Below are 18,459 nucleotides of genomic sequence, written 5' to 3'. Positions count from 1 at the left end.
AATTAAACAAAATCATAATTGTTCTTTTATTTTGATCTTTTTTACTAAACTAAGCTTGAGGTGAGATTTTAAAGTTCCTGCCCAGATAGACCTTCTCATAAATTACGTCACGAACATCACTTGCCTCGTTTTGAAATTATTGCCCTGGTGATTAACTCCCAGCAGATTTTATTAAAACTACTTTTTATAAAAAAATCGTTTAATGTCTCAGGGATATGATCACCAAGGAATTGTTTGAATACGAGGCAAGTGATGTTCGTGACGTAATTTATGGAAAGGTCTATCTGATTCAACGAAATATGTATAATGATTGGATTCGACAAATGGTCAATGTAGTAAAATTTATGCGTGGATCTAGTTTGGCAATTTGGGATTGGGATATTGGAGATTACTAAAAAATTACTAAAAAAGGACAAGAAAGAGGCGATGTTCTACAGAAAATATCATTTGGCCTTTCAACTAAAACAGGAAAATATTTTACCAACATTTCGAAAGCAATCAATTAAAAAAATACAAATGTTTGTTTAATTAAGATACATCCATCGTTAGAAAATACTTTCAAAACCAAACTGCTTTGTTTTGAAGTCATTTATTTCGTTACATCAGAGCTTTGAAAGAGTTTTTGACTGCTCAAGAGGTACTCTTTAGTTAACTAAAAAAAGTTAACAGATTTTTTGCTTACCAAAAGTTGTTGTGGTGAGTAATTTTTATGAAATTGAATTTCAGAAAAACAGTTCTTGATCTAATCTTTTGATGAGAATAAGGTCGACTTAATTTTAACGTAAATTTTCTCCTTAGATGAAACCTTTCAAAAACATTTTCACATTCATTCAGAATAAAGTTAATTTTTATTTCTTTTTCTTCATTTAAGATAAGATGAAGCTGAAGGCAGAAGCGTATATATGTATTAATGCATTCTTTGCATTTTGTTGTGATCGAATGTGGCAATTTGCAACCGGTATACTTCTGGTACAACTAACACCAAGTTCATTACGTCTGACTGCTTCGTATGGCCTTACTTTGTCAGTTATTGCCATTGTTTTATCTCCCTTCCTTGGTGACTGGATCGACAAATCCCAGAGACTGAAAGTAGTTCAGATTTTATTGGCAGCTCAGAAAATTCTCGTTATTGCATGTGCAATTACTATCTACATCTGTATACAATACCAAAATGCAAGTTTGCTACTGTTCTTTCAAATCCTGATTGTCTTGCTTGGATCTGCAGCAAATCTTTTTTCACAAGGGCTGAAGATTGCCATTGGTAAAGATTGGATCATTGTTGTGTGTAAGAACGATAAAGATATCTTGGCAAATACCAATGCGCTGGTTAGAAGAATTGATCTTATAGTTGCCATAGTGGCACCTTTGGTGATTGGAGCACTGATGAGCCATATTTCAACCAGTGTCAGTATTGTTTTTATCTGTGTATGGAATATCGTATCTTTATTCTTGGAATATGGATCTATCCTCAAAGTCTACAAAATGACTCCAGCACTATCGATGAAACTTATCAACAAACAAAGTGTGGAACAGAATGATGATCAACTTTCCTTGAAAATCTCCAATAGTTCGTCAGAAAACCAAGAAAGAAGACCTTTAGCAGAATCCGAACATGACTCCAGTCAAGCTTCGATTACCGAAAACCCAACTTCCAGTAACCCATCAACCCTTTGTAATCTAGTCGCCAAACGTCTCCAGTCAATGATATCAGGTTGGAGAATTTATTACCGGCAAACTGTCTTTCTGGCTGGTTGTGCTTTATCGATGCTTTATTTAACTGTTATCGGAATGGGTGGAATCATAATCGGGTTTTCATATGCAATGGGGTTAAGTGAACTGTACGTTAGCATTTTCATGGGTTTGGCATCTCTCTTTGGAGTCTTTGGAACCTTCTTGTTCCCAAAGATCAGAAGAAGAATTGGTTTAGCTAAAACTGGAATAATTAGTTTCTCTTTGCAATTATCCATGTTAGTGATTTGTGGTGCCTCTATATGGACACCTGGAAGTCCAAGTAATCTATTTAGTGGCCAAGTTTACAAGGAAACATCTTCAGTGGGCAATTTTACGGAGGTCGATACACCTCCAATATTTATGAATGACTCAATCTACCTCAATACAACAAATCAAACAAGAGCTGCAAATACTCCTAAGGAAAACTCTACCATCTCGACATTAAACAAAGACAACAAAAATCCAACTACACCAATAAAACCAACAAGGATTTTAACCTCGGTCATTGTCCTATTGTCTGGTATAGTGTTATCAAGGACAGGTCTATGGCTTTCAGATCTCACCATAATTCAACTCCAACAAGAGCATGTACCTGAAAGCGAACGTGGAATAGTCAGTGGTGTTCAGAATTCTACAAATCATTCATTTGAAATTCTCATGTTTTTGTTGACTATTGCATTCCCAAATGTTGAACAATTTGGAATCTTAATTCTTATATCAATTAGTGCCATTATAAGTGCTGGTATGGTTTACTTGATATTTGTGTCAAGGTTTCAGCAGACTTTTCTGAATAGTAAAGAGAGAATTACGGAAAATTCAGAAAGGCAAGATCTGTCTGTTATAACTTAAACTCCATGGTACAGGAGGGATTTTATTAATGGTAATTTAGATTGGATATTAAATGATCTTTGATTAATTAAGAATAATGTGGTTTTATTTAATTTCTTTACTCTGAACCCGGGGAGGGGGGTACTAGACTTGCGAGCTGACGGGGGTACCGCCCGACTTTCGACCTTTGGACCCTTACCGGGACTAAAAAGGAGAAAACAAAGGAAAATTTTGGGAATTTTACGATCCTTAGCGGAACAAATTTGACCAATTCTGACCAAATTTCGATCTTTCCGGGGGCGTAAAAAGTTGAAATTTTCTCATTTCTCCAACCCTTAGTGGGACTGAAATTTGATTTTGTGATTTTTCCGACCCATAGCGGGACTTTGGAAATCCAAAAACATATCGTACCCTCCATTTGCCTAAGTACCCCCCCCCCGGGACTCTAAACCTTTTTGTGGACATGATGATGTATTCAAAGAATAAATTTTGGAAGGAAATATACCAGATTTTTACCATTTAGCTATTTATTTAATTAAAACCCATCAAATAAAATTTCCCTAGATACTTTAATCGTAGAAATATATATATTAGCGAGTCAGGAAAATCTTGATTTTTTTTGAATTTATTTTAGCGAATCACTATTTCAAAAAATTTCGCGTGGATAAATTTTAGCGAATACTCGTATTACATTATTGTTTGAATTTGTTTTCGAGCATTTCTTTGCACTGAAACCCTTCCTATTGATAAAAAATATATCAAGGCAATATAACCAGAAATTTCGCGCGGATAAATTTTAGCGATATGTCGATTTGGCGTGTTTTAGCGAGATTTATTTTAGCGAAAATAGGGAAAACTCGCTAAAATTTCTACGATTTAAAGTAGTTTTCCTTTAACAACGCAATTAAGACTACTGGTGAGTACCACAATTTAGCTTTCGATCTGAAATTTAACCTGTGGAGACGGACGATAAGAACTTTTATTGCGCATGTCACAATCAAATTTCAAAATAGAATCCTTTCAATGATTCCCAAAGCGTGTAACAGTAATTAGCCTTAAATTGTTTTTATTTTTTGGCGATCTTGAGCTCGTTGTTCTCATGAAATTGTTCTTATACTAGCCATAACTTTCATTAAGGTGCCACTGCGCAGCAAAACGAACACATAGAGTTGAATTTGCGTTCAAAAGGAATGATCTTAGCCCTACAGTAACTTTTGTTAAGAGTGACCTCTCATCTGAGACAAAATTTTTTCAAATGCTAGCAAATGTGTCAAGGGAGTGATTTACAGTCTATTTAGAGTGACATCCGTGCCTCGTCTTACACGTTTTTTATAAGAACAATTTCATAAGAATACGAGGCTGAAATTTGGCCAAAACCTAAGAACAAATTAAGAAGAATCTGAGCCTCAGATTTCAGAAATTACTGAGAAGTACAGGTTTCCATTTTCATTAATATTGGTAATTAAGCCTGAAAAACTCAAATAAAATTTCTTTAAAGCAGCCCAGCCAGAATCATATGACTTAATGGTTTTTCCTTTAAAAAGCGTATATCTGAAGATACTGCTCTTCATGTCATATATACTAATACACATTTAGCGACATAACTGTTCGAATATTTTTTCGCTGAATGTCTTTTATTCGGAATTGAATAATCGAGACATGAAAAATGACTATATTGTAATCTGTTTTCAATGAATAATCTAAAATGGGCAATCTCCATTAACCCGACCTCGACCTCGGCCCTGACCCTTGAAAAGGGCCGACCCTCGACCCTTGGAAAAAAGCCGACCCTCGACCAAAATACAATAAAAAGCCGACCCTGGGTAAAAAAAAAACAGTTTTTTGGGCAGTGTTTTTTTAAATATAAAAGTTGAGCAGACAAGCAGGGGGTGGAATGGGATACACACGCTTTTTTATAAGAATAATGAATCGTCAACCTCGTCGCCCCCCCCCCACCCGGTGGGTCGTATTATCTGCTTTTTGATGTTTTACTACTGCGTGAGTGGAAGATAATATAATATCTCTCGTGCATCAACGTAAAACGTAAATATTAAGCCTGGGATATATGGATACGCGGCTGATCATACATGTTGGTCAATAATATGATGCCACGGGGGGGGGGGGTCTTGTGAAGAATATTCTCATCCCTCCTCCCCCCCCCCCACCGACGACTATTCTTGAAGTATTCTCTAAGTGTTCTAATGATCAGTTTTTGGAATATTCATCCAAAAAAAATCTTATAAAAGTCGCTAAAGCATTTTTTTACCCAGGGTCGGCTTTTTATTGTATTCTCCGTGATTTTGGTCGAGGGTCGGCTTTTTTCCAAGGTCGAGGGTTGGCCTTTTTCAAGGGTCAGGGTCGAGGTCGAGGTCGGGTTAATGGAGATTGCCTCTAAAATGTACTGGAGATGACATGTTAATAATGTACGCGCGCTCTTTCGCGAGCGTGATGCGTGATGTAAGGCGGTCGTTTCAGTGTGGTTTAGATCCACACTGTCTCGAGTGTGTCAATGAGGTGAATTTTCTGGTCTGTAAAATTTATCAAATTTTGCGATTTTCATAATGAAGAGTATTGAGCTCAAATTTAAACGTATAAACAAGTTCAGAATATTGTGTAATTGATTTATTGTGAAAATATAACCTTTTAACTGAAGTTTAGGGCAAACTCTTTTGTTAAAACTGTCAAAAACCGCGAGTAGGCGACCACTGAAGTAAGGTCCCAAAATTGCTGTTTATCAAAAAAAGCAACGACTCGGCCGAGAGTTAAGGGTCAAAAACAACTGTTTAGGGTGGCCTGCACATAGGGGCACCTGATCTAGGGTCGGGGCTAATTTTATGGCTTAAATATTTTCTTCAGGAAGTTATTTTGTCAAAAAAGGAATTTTCGAAGTCCAGACTTTGGTCTCCTGTTATTCGAGATAGGGACCATGAAAAAATAGCCCCGACCCACTGTTCGGTCCGCAATTTATCTGGCTTTCAAGAAAATCTAAAATGGCTTTTTGATAGCCAATACAATCGCTGCATTTGCAGGTTTAGTGGGCCCCATTACTCTGCTAAAGAAAATTCATTGGATTCGAGAAAACATCAAAATTACAGACCAGACAAAAAATTACGCAATGCCCTCTACAAGCCATTGTGATTGGCTGATCGGGAAAAAGACGTGAGATCTGATTGGCGTAGAAAAAAGTGAATTTTTTTTAAGAAGGAGGCGGGGAAGAAAAAGAGGCGAAATGTCTCAAAATGAACTTCAAAAATCAAGAAACTTGCAAAAATTGAAAGGAAAGAAATGAATTTTATTCTTCTTGTGAAATATTTTATAGCTCATTCATAGGACGGGGATGTATCTAAACTAGAAGGACTAGACATCAGATTTAGAAGAACGAGACAAGGTGACTTTTTGATACACAATGCACAATATATTTTAAACTTTCTGTAGCTCAGACATAAAAAATCCAGAAAAAAATGACTCCAAAACCATCTCATCTGAAATCCATTTTTTCTACATCCTGAAGAAAAACAAAGAATATAAATAAATCTAATAGAAATCAAGATTTGTGTCATCAATCCATAACCTTAGAGATAAAACTTTCAGTGAGACAGGGATGGTTAGCATAAAATACCCATCTTTTACTTCCGTTCTCTTTATAAAGACCATAATAGCAAAACATAGCATTTTAATCTACATTCTGCCAGAACAGGGATATTAGAAAATGAAAGAGCCTTAGCTCTTATGTAGGGAAATTAAATATCTAAAGTAAGGAGAGTGAAGGGGGTTTAGCATTTGCCAGCAAATAATAATGAGCTGAGTCAGGCTGGATTCTCCATGAATTTCGACCAATTTTGAGGTGGTACCACAACTCCTTCTTCAGTTGACAGTGAGAGAATTCTCTTGCTCTTGTCATCTGCGACTTGAATAATATCAAGAATCCACAATTAATAAAAGTTAACTAACCTTTGTTTTATTGCAGTTGAGCTCCAGCACGCATTTCAAATTCAAAAACATCTCAAAACTGAAGAAAGCTCGGTTTTTTCTTCTTCCCATCTTCTTCGTTCTTAAATTGCACTAACATCATCATCATTGACAACACCAAAAAAAATCTAAAGCTTTTTGGAGAATAAAATAAAGAATTGTAAACAACAAAGAAGTGAATAAAAATGAAAACTGAAGCTATAACTCTGGGCAAAAATATTGCCCTTCCAATAAACTTGTGCATCCAAAATACAGTTAAAATTACTAAGAAGTGTTTCCTGATTATAAATCATAATTCTTTGAAAGAAAATACATTTTGACTCTGTTAAATGAAAATAATACCGGTACTGTATGCAACATTTAGAAAAAGAAAATATCAGAGTCCTTCCCCTCTCAGAAAAAAAGATTTCAATGATTTCGAAAGATCGAGTGACAAACAACATTTTCCAGACTGTCCAGATTGAACGTACTTACTAAAATAAATTGTTTCAAAACATTCGAAAACATTTGCGCGCTCGTGTGAACACTCAAAAACATTCGATTTTCAAAGCGCTGTTTACATTTGAAAATTCGAATGTATTTTCGGCGTAAAGCTCTGTTTAGACTTAAACACGGAAAAAACTACAGACTCGCAAAATTCACCTCATTGATTTCCTCGAGGTGACCTAGTAATAATAATACGGGATTTAGTTTGTATAAACGACTGGAAGAATCAGGTGTTCCAGCCTTATAGATACAGGGGCTAGCTACGCAGAAACTTGCGTAGAGAGAAAACAATTTATCAAGCAATAACAAACTCTTGAAAAACTTTCAATACACAAATCCACACATTTTTTTTTTCTCAAGAATTATTTTGAGCAGGAAAAAATTATAATTGCAATATTGACAGTTTTCTTTTGTTTGGAGTTAGTGCAAAAAAATGCCGAACCCTCGACCAAAATACAATAAGAAGCCGACCCTGGGTAAAAAAAAACAGTTTTTTTGGCAGTGTTTTTTTAAATATAAAAGTTGAGCAGACAAGCAGGGGGTGGAATGGGATACACATGCTTTTTTATAAGAATAACAAAGGTTTCTAGACGACTGAAATTTTTCCATTCATTACTTTTTGGTTTATTTCTACTATGTATAAATTAGTTGTCTAGCTTGCTAGACTAGATATGATATAAAACTTACTTAGCGCGGGAAAATTACCCGATCGGTTAACGGTGTGAGTCCGAACGGGTGATATCGGGTGACATATCGAAAGTGAGGTCAAAAGTGAAAGCGAAAAAAAGGAAAAGACAGGAAAATTTGTTGAATGTTGAAAAGTCCAGCATCCAAAGAATCCAAACTCAATGAATCAACATAGATGTTCCACTTTTTTTGAACAGGTAAGAACTCAAATCCAGTGTTTTTTTTCATTTCGAGCAATTCTCAGATCCTCACTCCAAGAAACAGGTCATTTGGGCCATTGCAATTTGTCTGTAAAACTATAAGGTATTTCTATTTCTATTTCTATTTCTATTTGGTTGTGTTGCAGGAGGATTTAGACGCTTACTAATGAGCGTCCCGTCAGCACCTTGAACTGACTACCCAATTCCCCTCACATGGCATGGGTTGACCCGGGCGAACCGAAGGAACGTTCACTTGCCAATTGAAATGCGCCGTCAGTCAGGATTAACTGCCTAAATAGGAACACATTTTTCAATTTCACAAATATTCCTATCTAGGTATAGGTACTTATCTAGGAATATTTTTCATTCTAAGTTAGGAACATTTTCTTTCTTCTCCAAATTTTTCCTTTCAAAAGAGGGAGGACACTATGTCGAACGAATCGAAAGCCGAATCAATTGAACGCAATTGAACACAGTTAATTCCTGGGTGATATTCGATTGTGTTCGATATTGCGTTCGAGTAAGGTTAGATTGGTTCGATTAATAGTTGACTATGTTCCATTGGTTCGATTGATTGTCAATTACATTTGATTAATATATATTCGATTTCGTTCTATTACGATAACGTTCGATGAGTTTTAGCGTGGGCGGCCGAGCTCTAAAGTATCGTACGAAAGCGAATAAAATCTAAATCAATCGAACGTAATCGAATACAATCAAACGAAATCGAACGGCAAATCCTAGGTAATATTCGATTGCGATTCGATTGCGTTCGACAATCGAATTGCAATTATTCAATCGCGTTTGATTACGTGTGATTGGTTTCGATTGCGATTCTTGTTTGAAGTTGTTCGATTGACACCGTCTGGTCTAGAGCTTTCTTTTAGCTTTCCAACCATATATAATATGGTGGTCATCGAAAAATTGTTCTATTCGCGTCACCCGCTCGCATCAAATTTTCCGCTGATTTTCCGGTGCAGAGATGCGGAAAAAATCTGGGAAAAGCAATTTCTTTTTTTAAAGTATAGCTTTTTTCTCAATTGCTCTGACGACCATCAGAAAATTGTTTTGCTCACGTTACCACCCGCCCCTGAGTTACTGGCGTGATTAAAAAAAACCCGGGAATGTTTTTAACTGCCCGTCCGCCTGCATGCATTTTTAACACCCGTTGCGACGCAAACAGAGCATTTTTTCGATTACCGCCTATGCAGGTGTAATGATATTCTACACTTTTGTCTAAAAATTAGTTCTGCGGGACACAAAAAATTTCACCAGACTCATCTTTGATTTCAAAGCGCTGCAGAGGAAAAAATGTTCAGACAGTGAAGCTTTCCATATTTATCAGAAAATACCTGAGAAATCCAATCTGCCAATGGTGCTACTCTCTGAAATTAATTCTTTCATTAAAGTTATTATGTTTGACCTTTCATACTTTGGCAAGCATTTTCAGCCTGAAAATGAGGACTAGATTTATAGAGAGTGGTACCACTGAAAAATTTGACCCTTTTTTAGCCTAAAACAGTTATTTATGCCATGGGGGATTTTTCCTCTGCAGCGCTTTGATTACAATACAAAGATAGGTAGGTTCAGCAATTTTAACTTCCGCTTTATAACGTTTTTATTGTTTTTACATTGCAATGTCTTCTCTTTCAAAAAAATGTCTTTTCATTTCTTCCTTGAAGTGTTAGCAAGCCATTACAAAATAATTTGATAAAAGTCTGCAGCGCAGTCAAAATGAAGATATCTGGAATATCTGACTCAATACAAAAGCTTGAATTTTCAATTTTTGCAGCATATTTTGTAGCCTGGGAATCCAAGCTCAAAATCTTAGAAAAAACAAAAAATACCTCACCTCACAAAGTTCTAAGATTATAGAGCTTGGTGCAGGTAGATTAGTGTGGCACAGGATGTTATAAACAGTCTGTGTGTGAACCCTTGTTGACAAACTTTCTGAACTTTGGAAACCCAGGCAAACACACATAATCAACTTACCATAGAAACTCTTTCACAAGCTCTAAAGACTTTCAAAACCACATCAAAAACCACATCAAAACTTCAGCCACGTGTATTTAGAATTCCAGCCAACAGTCATTTTGTTTTTAAATGAATCTATGTTTTAATCTCATTTGTTTTCCTTTTTTCTGCAGAGTCAGCTTTTTCCATAAAATATGCCTGCGCATCGAAATTATCAAAATACGTGCGAAAGTACTGCTAAGTAATACGCACAAAATCTGACCAATCAAACTGAACCTGCATTGCAGGGAATCGACCCATTTTGGAATTGAAATTCCTGCTAAAACGCAATATTTCAAGCAAAAATCCCATTTTTGACTGAAAAAATCTTAAGAATGGCAATAAACATGAACCTAAAATATTTTTGCAGTTATAGCCTCCTGGAAAAACTCCAGGGAAATCAAAATCCTTTGGGTTTAGGATATGAGTATATCCGCCATTATGGAATTGAAATATGTGCTAAAATTGGCTTAAAATGCAATGTTTCAAGCAAAGACCCCATTTTTGACTAAAAACTGTTATAAAATGGCAATAGATATGGACCCAAATTTCTTTGAAGTGTTAGTATTCTGTGAATTCTCCTAGGAAAACAAAATCATTTGAGTCTTGGATTTGTCTACATCCACCATTATGGAAATGAAATCTCTGTTAAAATGCTACATTTCCATCCGATACGTCATAATTGGCTAAATATTTTGTATATTACATTTAAAACAAAGAATATGAATTTATAACCCTTTAATTTAGAAATACTAGTTGAAACAAATTATAACAAATATCCCATTCCACTCAATTCTTTACAGCCCACACACATTTCCATTCTCAAGACTTGTTTCGTCAAAAAAAGATTGGATTTTTGCTTGAAATATTATATACATTTTAAAACTGGCTTCAAGGGATTTTTCTAAGCACTTTTTTACTACCGTATACCGGCAAAAATAGTCAATCCAAGATTGAGTTATGAAACTAAATCCAAAATATAAAAAAAAATTTACAAGAAAAAAGTTTCAAAGCAGTTTTTTCAGAAACGCCAATTGTTTGTTTTTAATCAGTATAGAGTAAAGACAACACAACTGGGTCAGAAACCGTTCGATTCGGACACACGAACGCTTTTCCATTCGTGACGAACGGGTTAACCGTTCGCAACAAATGGAATGCTTTTGCATCCTTCGCGAACGCCCTACAAAAAAGTTTTATTGTAACCGTTCGCAACGAATGCTTATGCTTTTTAACCCGTTTGTGACGAACGGCTTAAAAAGAAAACCGTTCCAGAAGAACGCTTACGAAAACTTAAGATATGAAACCGTACGCGAAGAATGCTTTTCCGTTTGCCGCGAATGCTTTTAAAGAATCATTCAAAAAACCGTTCGTCACAAACGGTTTAACATACGCAACAAATGGATTTTAATGGGAAAAGATTTCTAAGAAAATTTATTTCGCATATTTACTTGGATTTTTGGAGCGAGGAATGAATTCACTTATTGAGTTACTTCTTTCAATGAAGTTTTTTTCGAAAGGATAACTTTATAGAAGGGGTCAAAATTGAAATAAAAGTCATTACATATTTACAGCAAAATTGCTTTAAAAAACTATTCGGGGTCGATGAGGTATAAGGAAACTTTAGGAACTTTTCTTTTTAAATCAAATCTTCATTCTGTCTAGAAAGTCAAAACATTTGAAAAAAAAATCTGACTATTTAAAGTTAAAAGAAAAACTTTGAAGATACCCCTGTCCTATCACGAATAATCTTTTAGAGAAAACCTGTATTAGAATAACCTAACAAAAAATTTGGCCCCTGTCCCACTCATTGAAATTCTTTATTATTATTATTTTCGAAAATGCAGGACTGCAATCGGACATTATGTCCGACTGAAATCAAATCCAGTCGATAAAACTTAAAATCCTCTCGGTCATTCATTCGTCAGAATTTTTCAACTAGCAGAATATATTTTCTAACCTCGTTAAGAAGCTAGCTTTTGAAAGTTACACGTAAAGCTATAGATAAGAGTGACCTTGGGACAATACTCGCTACAGTAATAGAGAAAGTGTTTAGTTTGGTAAAAGTGAACTTAGAAACACTCTTAAAAGTTACAAAGAATAAAGCGATTTGATGAAAGTGATCTTTGAAACACTCATAAAAGTTCCAAAAAAGCGATTTGATAAGATCGATCTTAGAAAACACTCATAAAAGTTACGGAAAATTACAAAAAAGCGATTTGATTAAAGCGATGTTAGAAACACTCTTAAAAGTTTCGAAAAAAGCGAAAAAAGAAGCGAAGAAGCAAAGAAAGCGATTTGATAAAAGTGATCTTAGAAACAATCTTAAAAGTTTCGAAATAAGCGCTTTGATAAAAGTGATCTTACATAGAAACACTCTTAAAAGTTTCGAAAAAAGCGATTTGATAAAAGTGATCTTTGAAACACTCTTAAAAGTTACGAAGAAAGCGATTTGATAAAAGTGATCTTAGAAACACTCTTAAAAGTTTTAAAGAACGCGATTTGATAAAAGTGATCTTTGAAACACGCATAATTCGATAAAGAATAGAGAAAGAGACAGGGGTGTATGTGAGATTTGTTCTTGATGAAATGAATTTTTAAGAGAATCCTCATTTTTACTTATAAATTCTTTTGTAGATTTTTTCATTAAAAAAAACAGATTTGTTGTTATTCCTTCTTTCGCTTTTGCCACAACTCTTTCTATTAACCTAATCAGCCCTTTTTACGCCGGTCCTTATTGGCGTTATTTTTGGGCTCGTGTGTGGCGTGATTAAGGGCCGGCATTAAAAGGACCGGCGTAAAATGGCCCAAAATCTTTCTATTTTTACTTAAACGGCGTTAATGTATTCACGTTTTGTTCTTGTTTAAAGCAATCCAGGGCCAAATTTGGAGTAAAAAATTTTCTTAGGGGGGCTCCGCCCCCTAGAACCCCCACTCTAAATAGCGCTCGCTTCGCTCGCGTTTTGTCACGCATCTGAAACTCAATCTAATTATACAAAAACGGTAGTAGCTCAAAGTGCTTGAAAAAATCCCTCCTTCAATTAAAAAATTGTGGTCCCAGAAGCATCTTATACCTAAATAGCTTTTACCCCTGGAGTATTTACAGAATAATATCACTGCAAAAAGATTTTGGGTCCAAAACTATTGCCATTCTAGAGAGGTTTTTAGTCAAAAATTGGGTTTTTGCTCGAAATGTTGCATTTTAGCCTGTTTCAGCAGGAATTTCAATCCCATTAAGGGCGAATATACCCAAATCCTAAAACCAAATGATTTTGATTTCCCTGGAATATTTTCAGAAGACTATCACTGCAAAAAGATTTTAGGTTCATGTCTATTGCCATTTTTAAGATTTTTCCTGTCAAAAATGGGATTTTAGCTTAAAATATTGCGTTTTAGCAGGAATTTCAATTCCAAAATGGGGGATATAACCAAATGCCAAACCCAGATGACTTTAATTTTCCTGCAGTATTTCCAGAATACTATCACTGCAAGAAAATTCGGGCCCATGTCTATTGTCATTTTAGAGATTTTTTCAGTCCAAATTCGGGTTTTTGCCTGAAAAATGGCTTTTAGTAGGGGTTTTATTTCCAAAATGGTGGACATAGACGCATCCCAGACCCAAATGATTTTGATTTTCCTGGAGTATCTCCAGAATACTATCACTGCAAAAAAAATTTCAGTCAGCATTTAAACTCAGTTTGTAGAAGCTTGCCTTAAAAAATGCTATTTTTTGATAAATATAATTTTTTTTTGCTAAAAAGCGATTTTTGAAAACGCCATTATGAATTTTTGAAAAAAGGGAAAAACTTGAAATTCATTTTGCTTAAAGACTTTATTGAAGACTTCCATCTCTGAAAATTTCAGACATGTGAATTAATAAGTTTAAAGTTTATGTACTTGCAAAATTGGCCTTAAAAAGCATTTTGCTACCCAAAATTGGCTTAAAACGGCTCGTTTAGGGTTCCAATGGGTACAATTTTCAACCCAACATGATTATTTTGTTGTTTCTTCACAAAATTTAGTACAGCAAATGAATAAAATAAGATTTAAAATAGTTTTGACAAATTTACAGGCCTGAAAAGTCCAGAAAATGCCATTTTTTCCAATTTTTGCCTGTAGTGCCAATCAGTACCCCCAGGGGGGTTTGGCCAATTTTGGACTTCTGACCTTAAAAATTGTGCAAAATGCCTCACAATAGGTTAAATTTTCATAAAAAAACACTACATCTTGAATTTTTTGACTTTGCCCCAAAAATGGCTGTTGACGCCCTACCCTAATACAAATATTTTGGTTGGACCCGCTAATGCCCGAAAACTATGACTGGGATCCAGGCCTCCCTGGACCGGGAAATTGGCACGCTCCTTTAGAGCTTTAGCGTGGGCGGCGACAAATCCGACATAGGAATATCAGATAAAACCCCGCTGGGGATGCAGCACATCAAAGGGCGCGGCTATCATTCTTTCTTTGAATGGGAAAATGGCCCGCTCCTTTAGAGCTTTAGCATGGGTGGCCGTCGTTCTGCCAATGGAAACTCAGATAACGAACAAGCCTGCTGTACTTGAGCCTTCTTCTTATCGCTTACTTGTACAATATCAAATCAACCGAACAAGTCATCAATGACGCAAGAAATCAGGAAAAAAAGAAAGCAATAAAAGATCAAAGAGAAAAGCTGTAAGTGGGAAAAATGATTGTTTGCCAATCTTGGGGATTTCCCAAACTCAAGATTAAGTTTGGGGGTTTCAGTAGTTTTGAAAGTCTTTAGAGCTTGTGAAAGAGTTTTTATGGTAAGTTGATTATGTGTGTTTGCCTGGGTTTCCAAAGTTTAGAAAGTCTGTCAACAAGGGCTCGCACACAGACTGTTTATAACATTCTGAGCGTTGTTACTAAAAGTGGTAACGGTAGGTAACGATAGGTAACGATAGGTAACGACAAGTAACGGTAGGTAACGACAGGTAACGATGAAGTAACGGTCGGTAACGATGAAGTAACGCAAGTAACGAGGGGTAACGAAAAAGTAACGAAGTAACGATGAGGAAAAAGCTGAAGATGGTGGCCCTGCGGTGTCGAACTATCAAAATTTGTAAATTTTTGCACCAGAGCTAATGCTAATGGTTCCGGTGATTTTTGGGAGAACCTAACGATTCTGGTTAATCTATTCAAGAATTTTGGAAATCTGATGATTGTACAGCAGGATCTGATCGTTCTGGTGAATATGACTGTGGAGATAATAAATCCAATCGTTTTTATTGTAAATTGGTGTTTTTGAATAAACTGAAAGATTTGACGGCTTTGGTGAATCAATGGTGTTGGTCAATGCAATAATGGAATCAGTGGTGATGGTCAATGCAGCGATGGAATCAATGGTGTTTGTCAATACAATGCTGGAATCAATGGTGCTGGTCAATGCAATGATGGAATCAATGGTGCTGGTCAATAAAATGATGGTATTAATGGTGCTGGCCAATACAATGATGGAATCAATGGTGCTGATCAATGCAATGATGGAATCAATGGTGCTGGTCAATGCAATGATGAAATCAATGGTGCTGGTCAATGCAATGATGGAATCAATGGTGCTGGTCAATGAAATGATGGAATAATGGTGCTGGTCAATGCAATGATGGAATCAATGGTGTTGGTCAATAATATAATGATGGAATCAATGGTGCTGGTCAATGTAATGATGGATTCAATGGTGCTGGTCAATGCAATGATGAAATCAATGGTGCTGGTCAATGCAATGATGGAATCAATGGTGCTGGTCAATGAAATGATGGAATAATGGTGCTGGTCAATGCAATGATGGAATCAATGGTGCTGGTCAATAATATAATGATGGAATCAATGGTGCTGGTCAATGTAATGATGGATTCAATGGTGCTGGTCAATGCAATGATGGAATCAATGGTGCTGGTCAATGAAATGATGGAATAATGGTGCTGGTCAATGAAATGATGGAATCAATGGTGGTGGTCAATACAATGATGGAATCAATGGTGCTGGTCAATGCAATGATGGAATAATGGTGCTGGTCAATGCAATGATGGAATAAATGGTGCTGGTCAATAGAATGATGGAATCAATGGTGCTGGTCAATGCAATGATGGAATCAATGGTGCTGGTCAATGCAATGATGTAATCAATGGTGCTGGTCAATGCAATGATGGAATCAATGGTGCTGGTCAATGAAATGATGGAATAATGGTGCTGGTCAATGCAATGATGGAATCAATGGTGCTGGTCAATATAATGATGGAATCAATGGTGCTGGTCAATGCAATGATGGAATCAATGGTGCTGGTCACTGAAATGATGGAATAATGGTGCTGGTCAATGTAATGATGGAATCAATGGTGCTGGTCAATGCAATGATGGAATCAATGGTGCTGGTCAATGCAATGATGGAATTAATGGTGCTGGTCAATATAATGATGGAATCAATGGTTCTGGTGAATTCAATGGTGGAATCGATGGTGATGTACTGGTGGATGCAATGCTGCACTCACCAATGGTACTGTTGTGCAGGTGAATGCAAGTTAGGGATTGTGCATTTTTTATAAGCATCATCTTTATAAGAATACAATCCATAACTTTTAATTCAAGGGGTATTGACCTTTCGGCGATTGGTTCATTCAAAGCAAGTTAGGGATTGTGCAAAATGTGAGCATATTTATTTTTCTTATAAGCATCATCTTCATAAGATTACAATCCATAACCTTTGAAGGTTTTGAATTTTGGTGATTGTTTCATTCAAAGAATGTCAACGATTTCACATAAGAATAGCATTTTAATTTTAATTTTATTCGGTTTCATTTTTTTCCGAATTGAAATATTTAATCAGCTTATGATTAAGCTCTTAACAATTTGATTGCCATTTACTGATTGCACGTTTCTTAATTGATTCTTGTGCAATTGACATTGTAGCAAAATTTCAGCATTCCATTCTACAAATCAATTTAACAAAACAATATTACATTGAGGATAAATGAAAAGTACTTCTTTTCTTAATGTTCATAAATTCATTGAAAGTAAACCAAAAAATGCCAGTATTTGCCCTTTCCTTCGAGTTAAAAAATGTTTTTTTATTAAAAATATCAGATTTCAAAAACGGCTCTTTTAACTTTTAAGTGAATAAATGAATAAACTAAGGAAATTAAGGAAAGTTTTGAAATCACGAAAATTACTGGTTCTTATAAAAAAGCGATGATGATTCAAGAAAAATACGTCGGTATTTTGGTGTTCACGACACCCGTAAGAAAATCATGATTCATGGGAAAAAGCATACAGAAAAAATAATACAGCTTGGCTAGGTCAAAAGAAGAACTCTACCCTTAGTGTTATGTAACTTTCTTGACTATTGTAATATACACGATTGTAGAGCTCCATGTGCAGTATGATACAAAATATGCTTGTTGTAAACAATCCTGTTTAATCCTGTTTAGAAAGATCACATGTTTATGTAAAATGTTTTCCCAAGAAACGTACTTTCACACCTTTTAACACGAGGTAGCAGCTGTATCTTTTTATTTTACATCGTATTGAGTATCAAAGAAAGAGATTTGTGTAAATTTGTAAATACACTTACATAAAGCAAAATTTGCCAAACGGAGGAGAGAGTTGTTGTCTTTTGTCTTTTGAATGCTTGAATGAAAGCGTAACGTGAATGGAGAGCAAATTAGTCGATAACGAGTCATTCATAACAATATACAGAGACAGTCAATCGCCGAAAGTCGATACCCCTTGAATTAAAACTTCTGTATTGTATTCTTATAAAGATGATGCTTATAAGAAAAATAAATATGCTCACATTTTGCACAAACCCCAAGTTGCTTTGAATGAACCAATCGCCAAAAGTCAATACTCCTTGAATCAAAAGTTATTGATTGTATTCTTATAAAGATGATGCTTAAAAGAAAAATAAATATGTTCACATTTTGTACAATCCCTAACTTGCTTTGAATGAACAAATCGCCGAAAGTCAATACCCCTTGAATTAAAAGTTATGGATTGTATTCTTATAAAGATGATGCTTATAAGAAAAATAAATATGCTCACATTTTGCACAAACCCCAAGTTGCTTTGAATGAACCAATCGCCGAAAGGTCAATACCCCTTGAATCAAAAGTTATTGATTGTATTCTTATAAAGATGATGCTTATAAGAAAAATAAATATGTTCACATTTTGTACAATCCCTAACTTGCTTTGAATGAACCAATTGCCGAAAGTCAATACCCCTTGAATTAAAAGTTATGGATTGTATTCTTATAAAGATGATGCTTATAAGAAAAATAAATATGCTCACATTTTGTACAAACCCCAAGTTGCTTTAAATGAACCAATCGCCGAAAGGTCAATACCTCTTGAATCAAAAATTATTGATTGTATTCTTATGAAGATGATGCTTATAAAAAAATAAAAATGCTCACATTTTGCACAATCCTTAACTTGCTTTGAAGGAACCCATCGCCGAAAGTCAATACCCCTTGAATCGAAAATTATCAATGGATTTCTTATAAAGATGATGCTTACAAAAAATGCACAATCAA

General features: G+C 35.4%; 2 protein-coding genes across 2 annotated transcripts in view; both read left to right on the top strand.

The window, feature by feature from the left end:
* Window positions 1–18,459, top strand: part of LOC136797595 (uncharacterized) — a 72,618-nt gene that overhangs the window by 46,731 nt on the left and 7,428 nt on the right. The window lies entirely within an intron of this gene.
* On the top strand, window positions 577–3,409 carry LOC136797585 (ferroportin-like). The gene is made up of 2 exons (XM_067054175.1): window positions 577–696; window positions 872–3,409. The coding sequence occupies exon 2, from the start codon at window positions 877–879 to the stop codon at window positions 2,578–2,580; it is 1,704 nt and encodes a 567-aa protein (XP_066910276.1). The 5' UTR covers window positions 577–696; window positions 872–876; the 3' UTR covers window positions 2,581–3,409.

This window comes from Clytia hemisphaerica, unplaced genomic scaffold (genome assembly GCF_902728285.1).
Source record: "Clytia hemisphaerica strain Z4C2 unplaced genomic scaffold, Clytia hemisphaerica genome assembly, whole genome shotgun sequence".
NCBI lineage: Eukaryota > Metazoa > Cnidaria > Hydrozoa > Leptothecata > Clytiidae > Clytia > Clytia hemisphaerica.
This window is presented reverse-complemented; position numbering and strand designations above follow the sequence as displayed.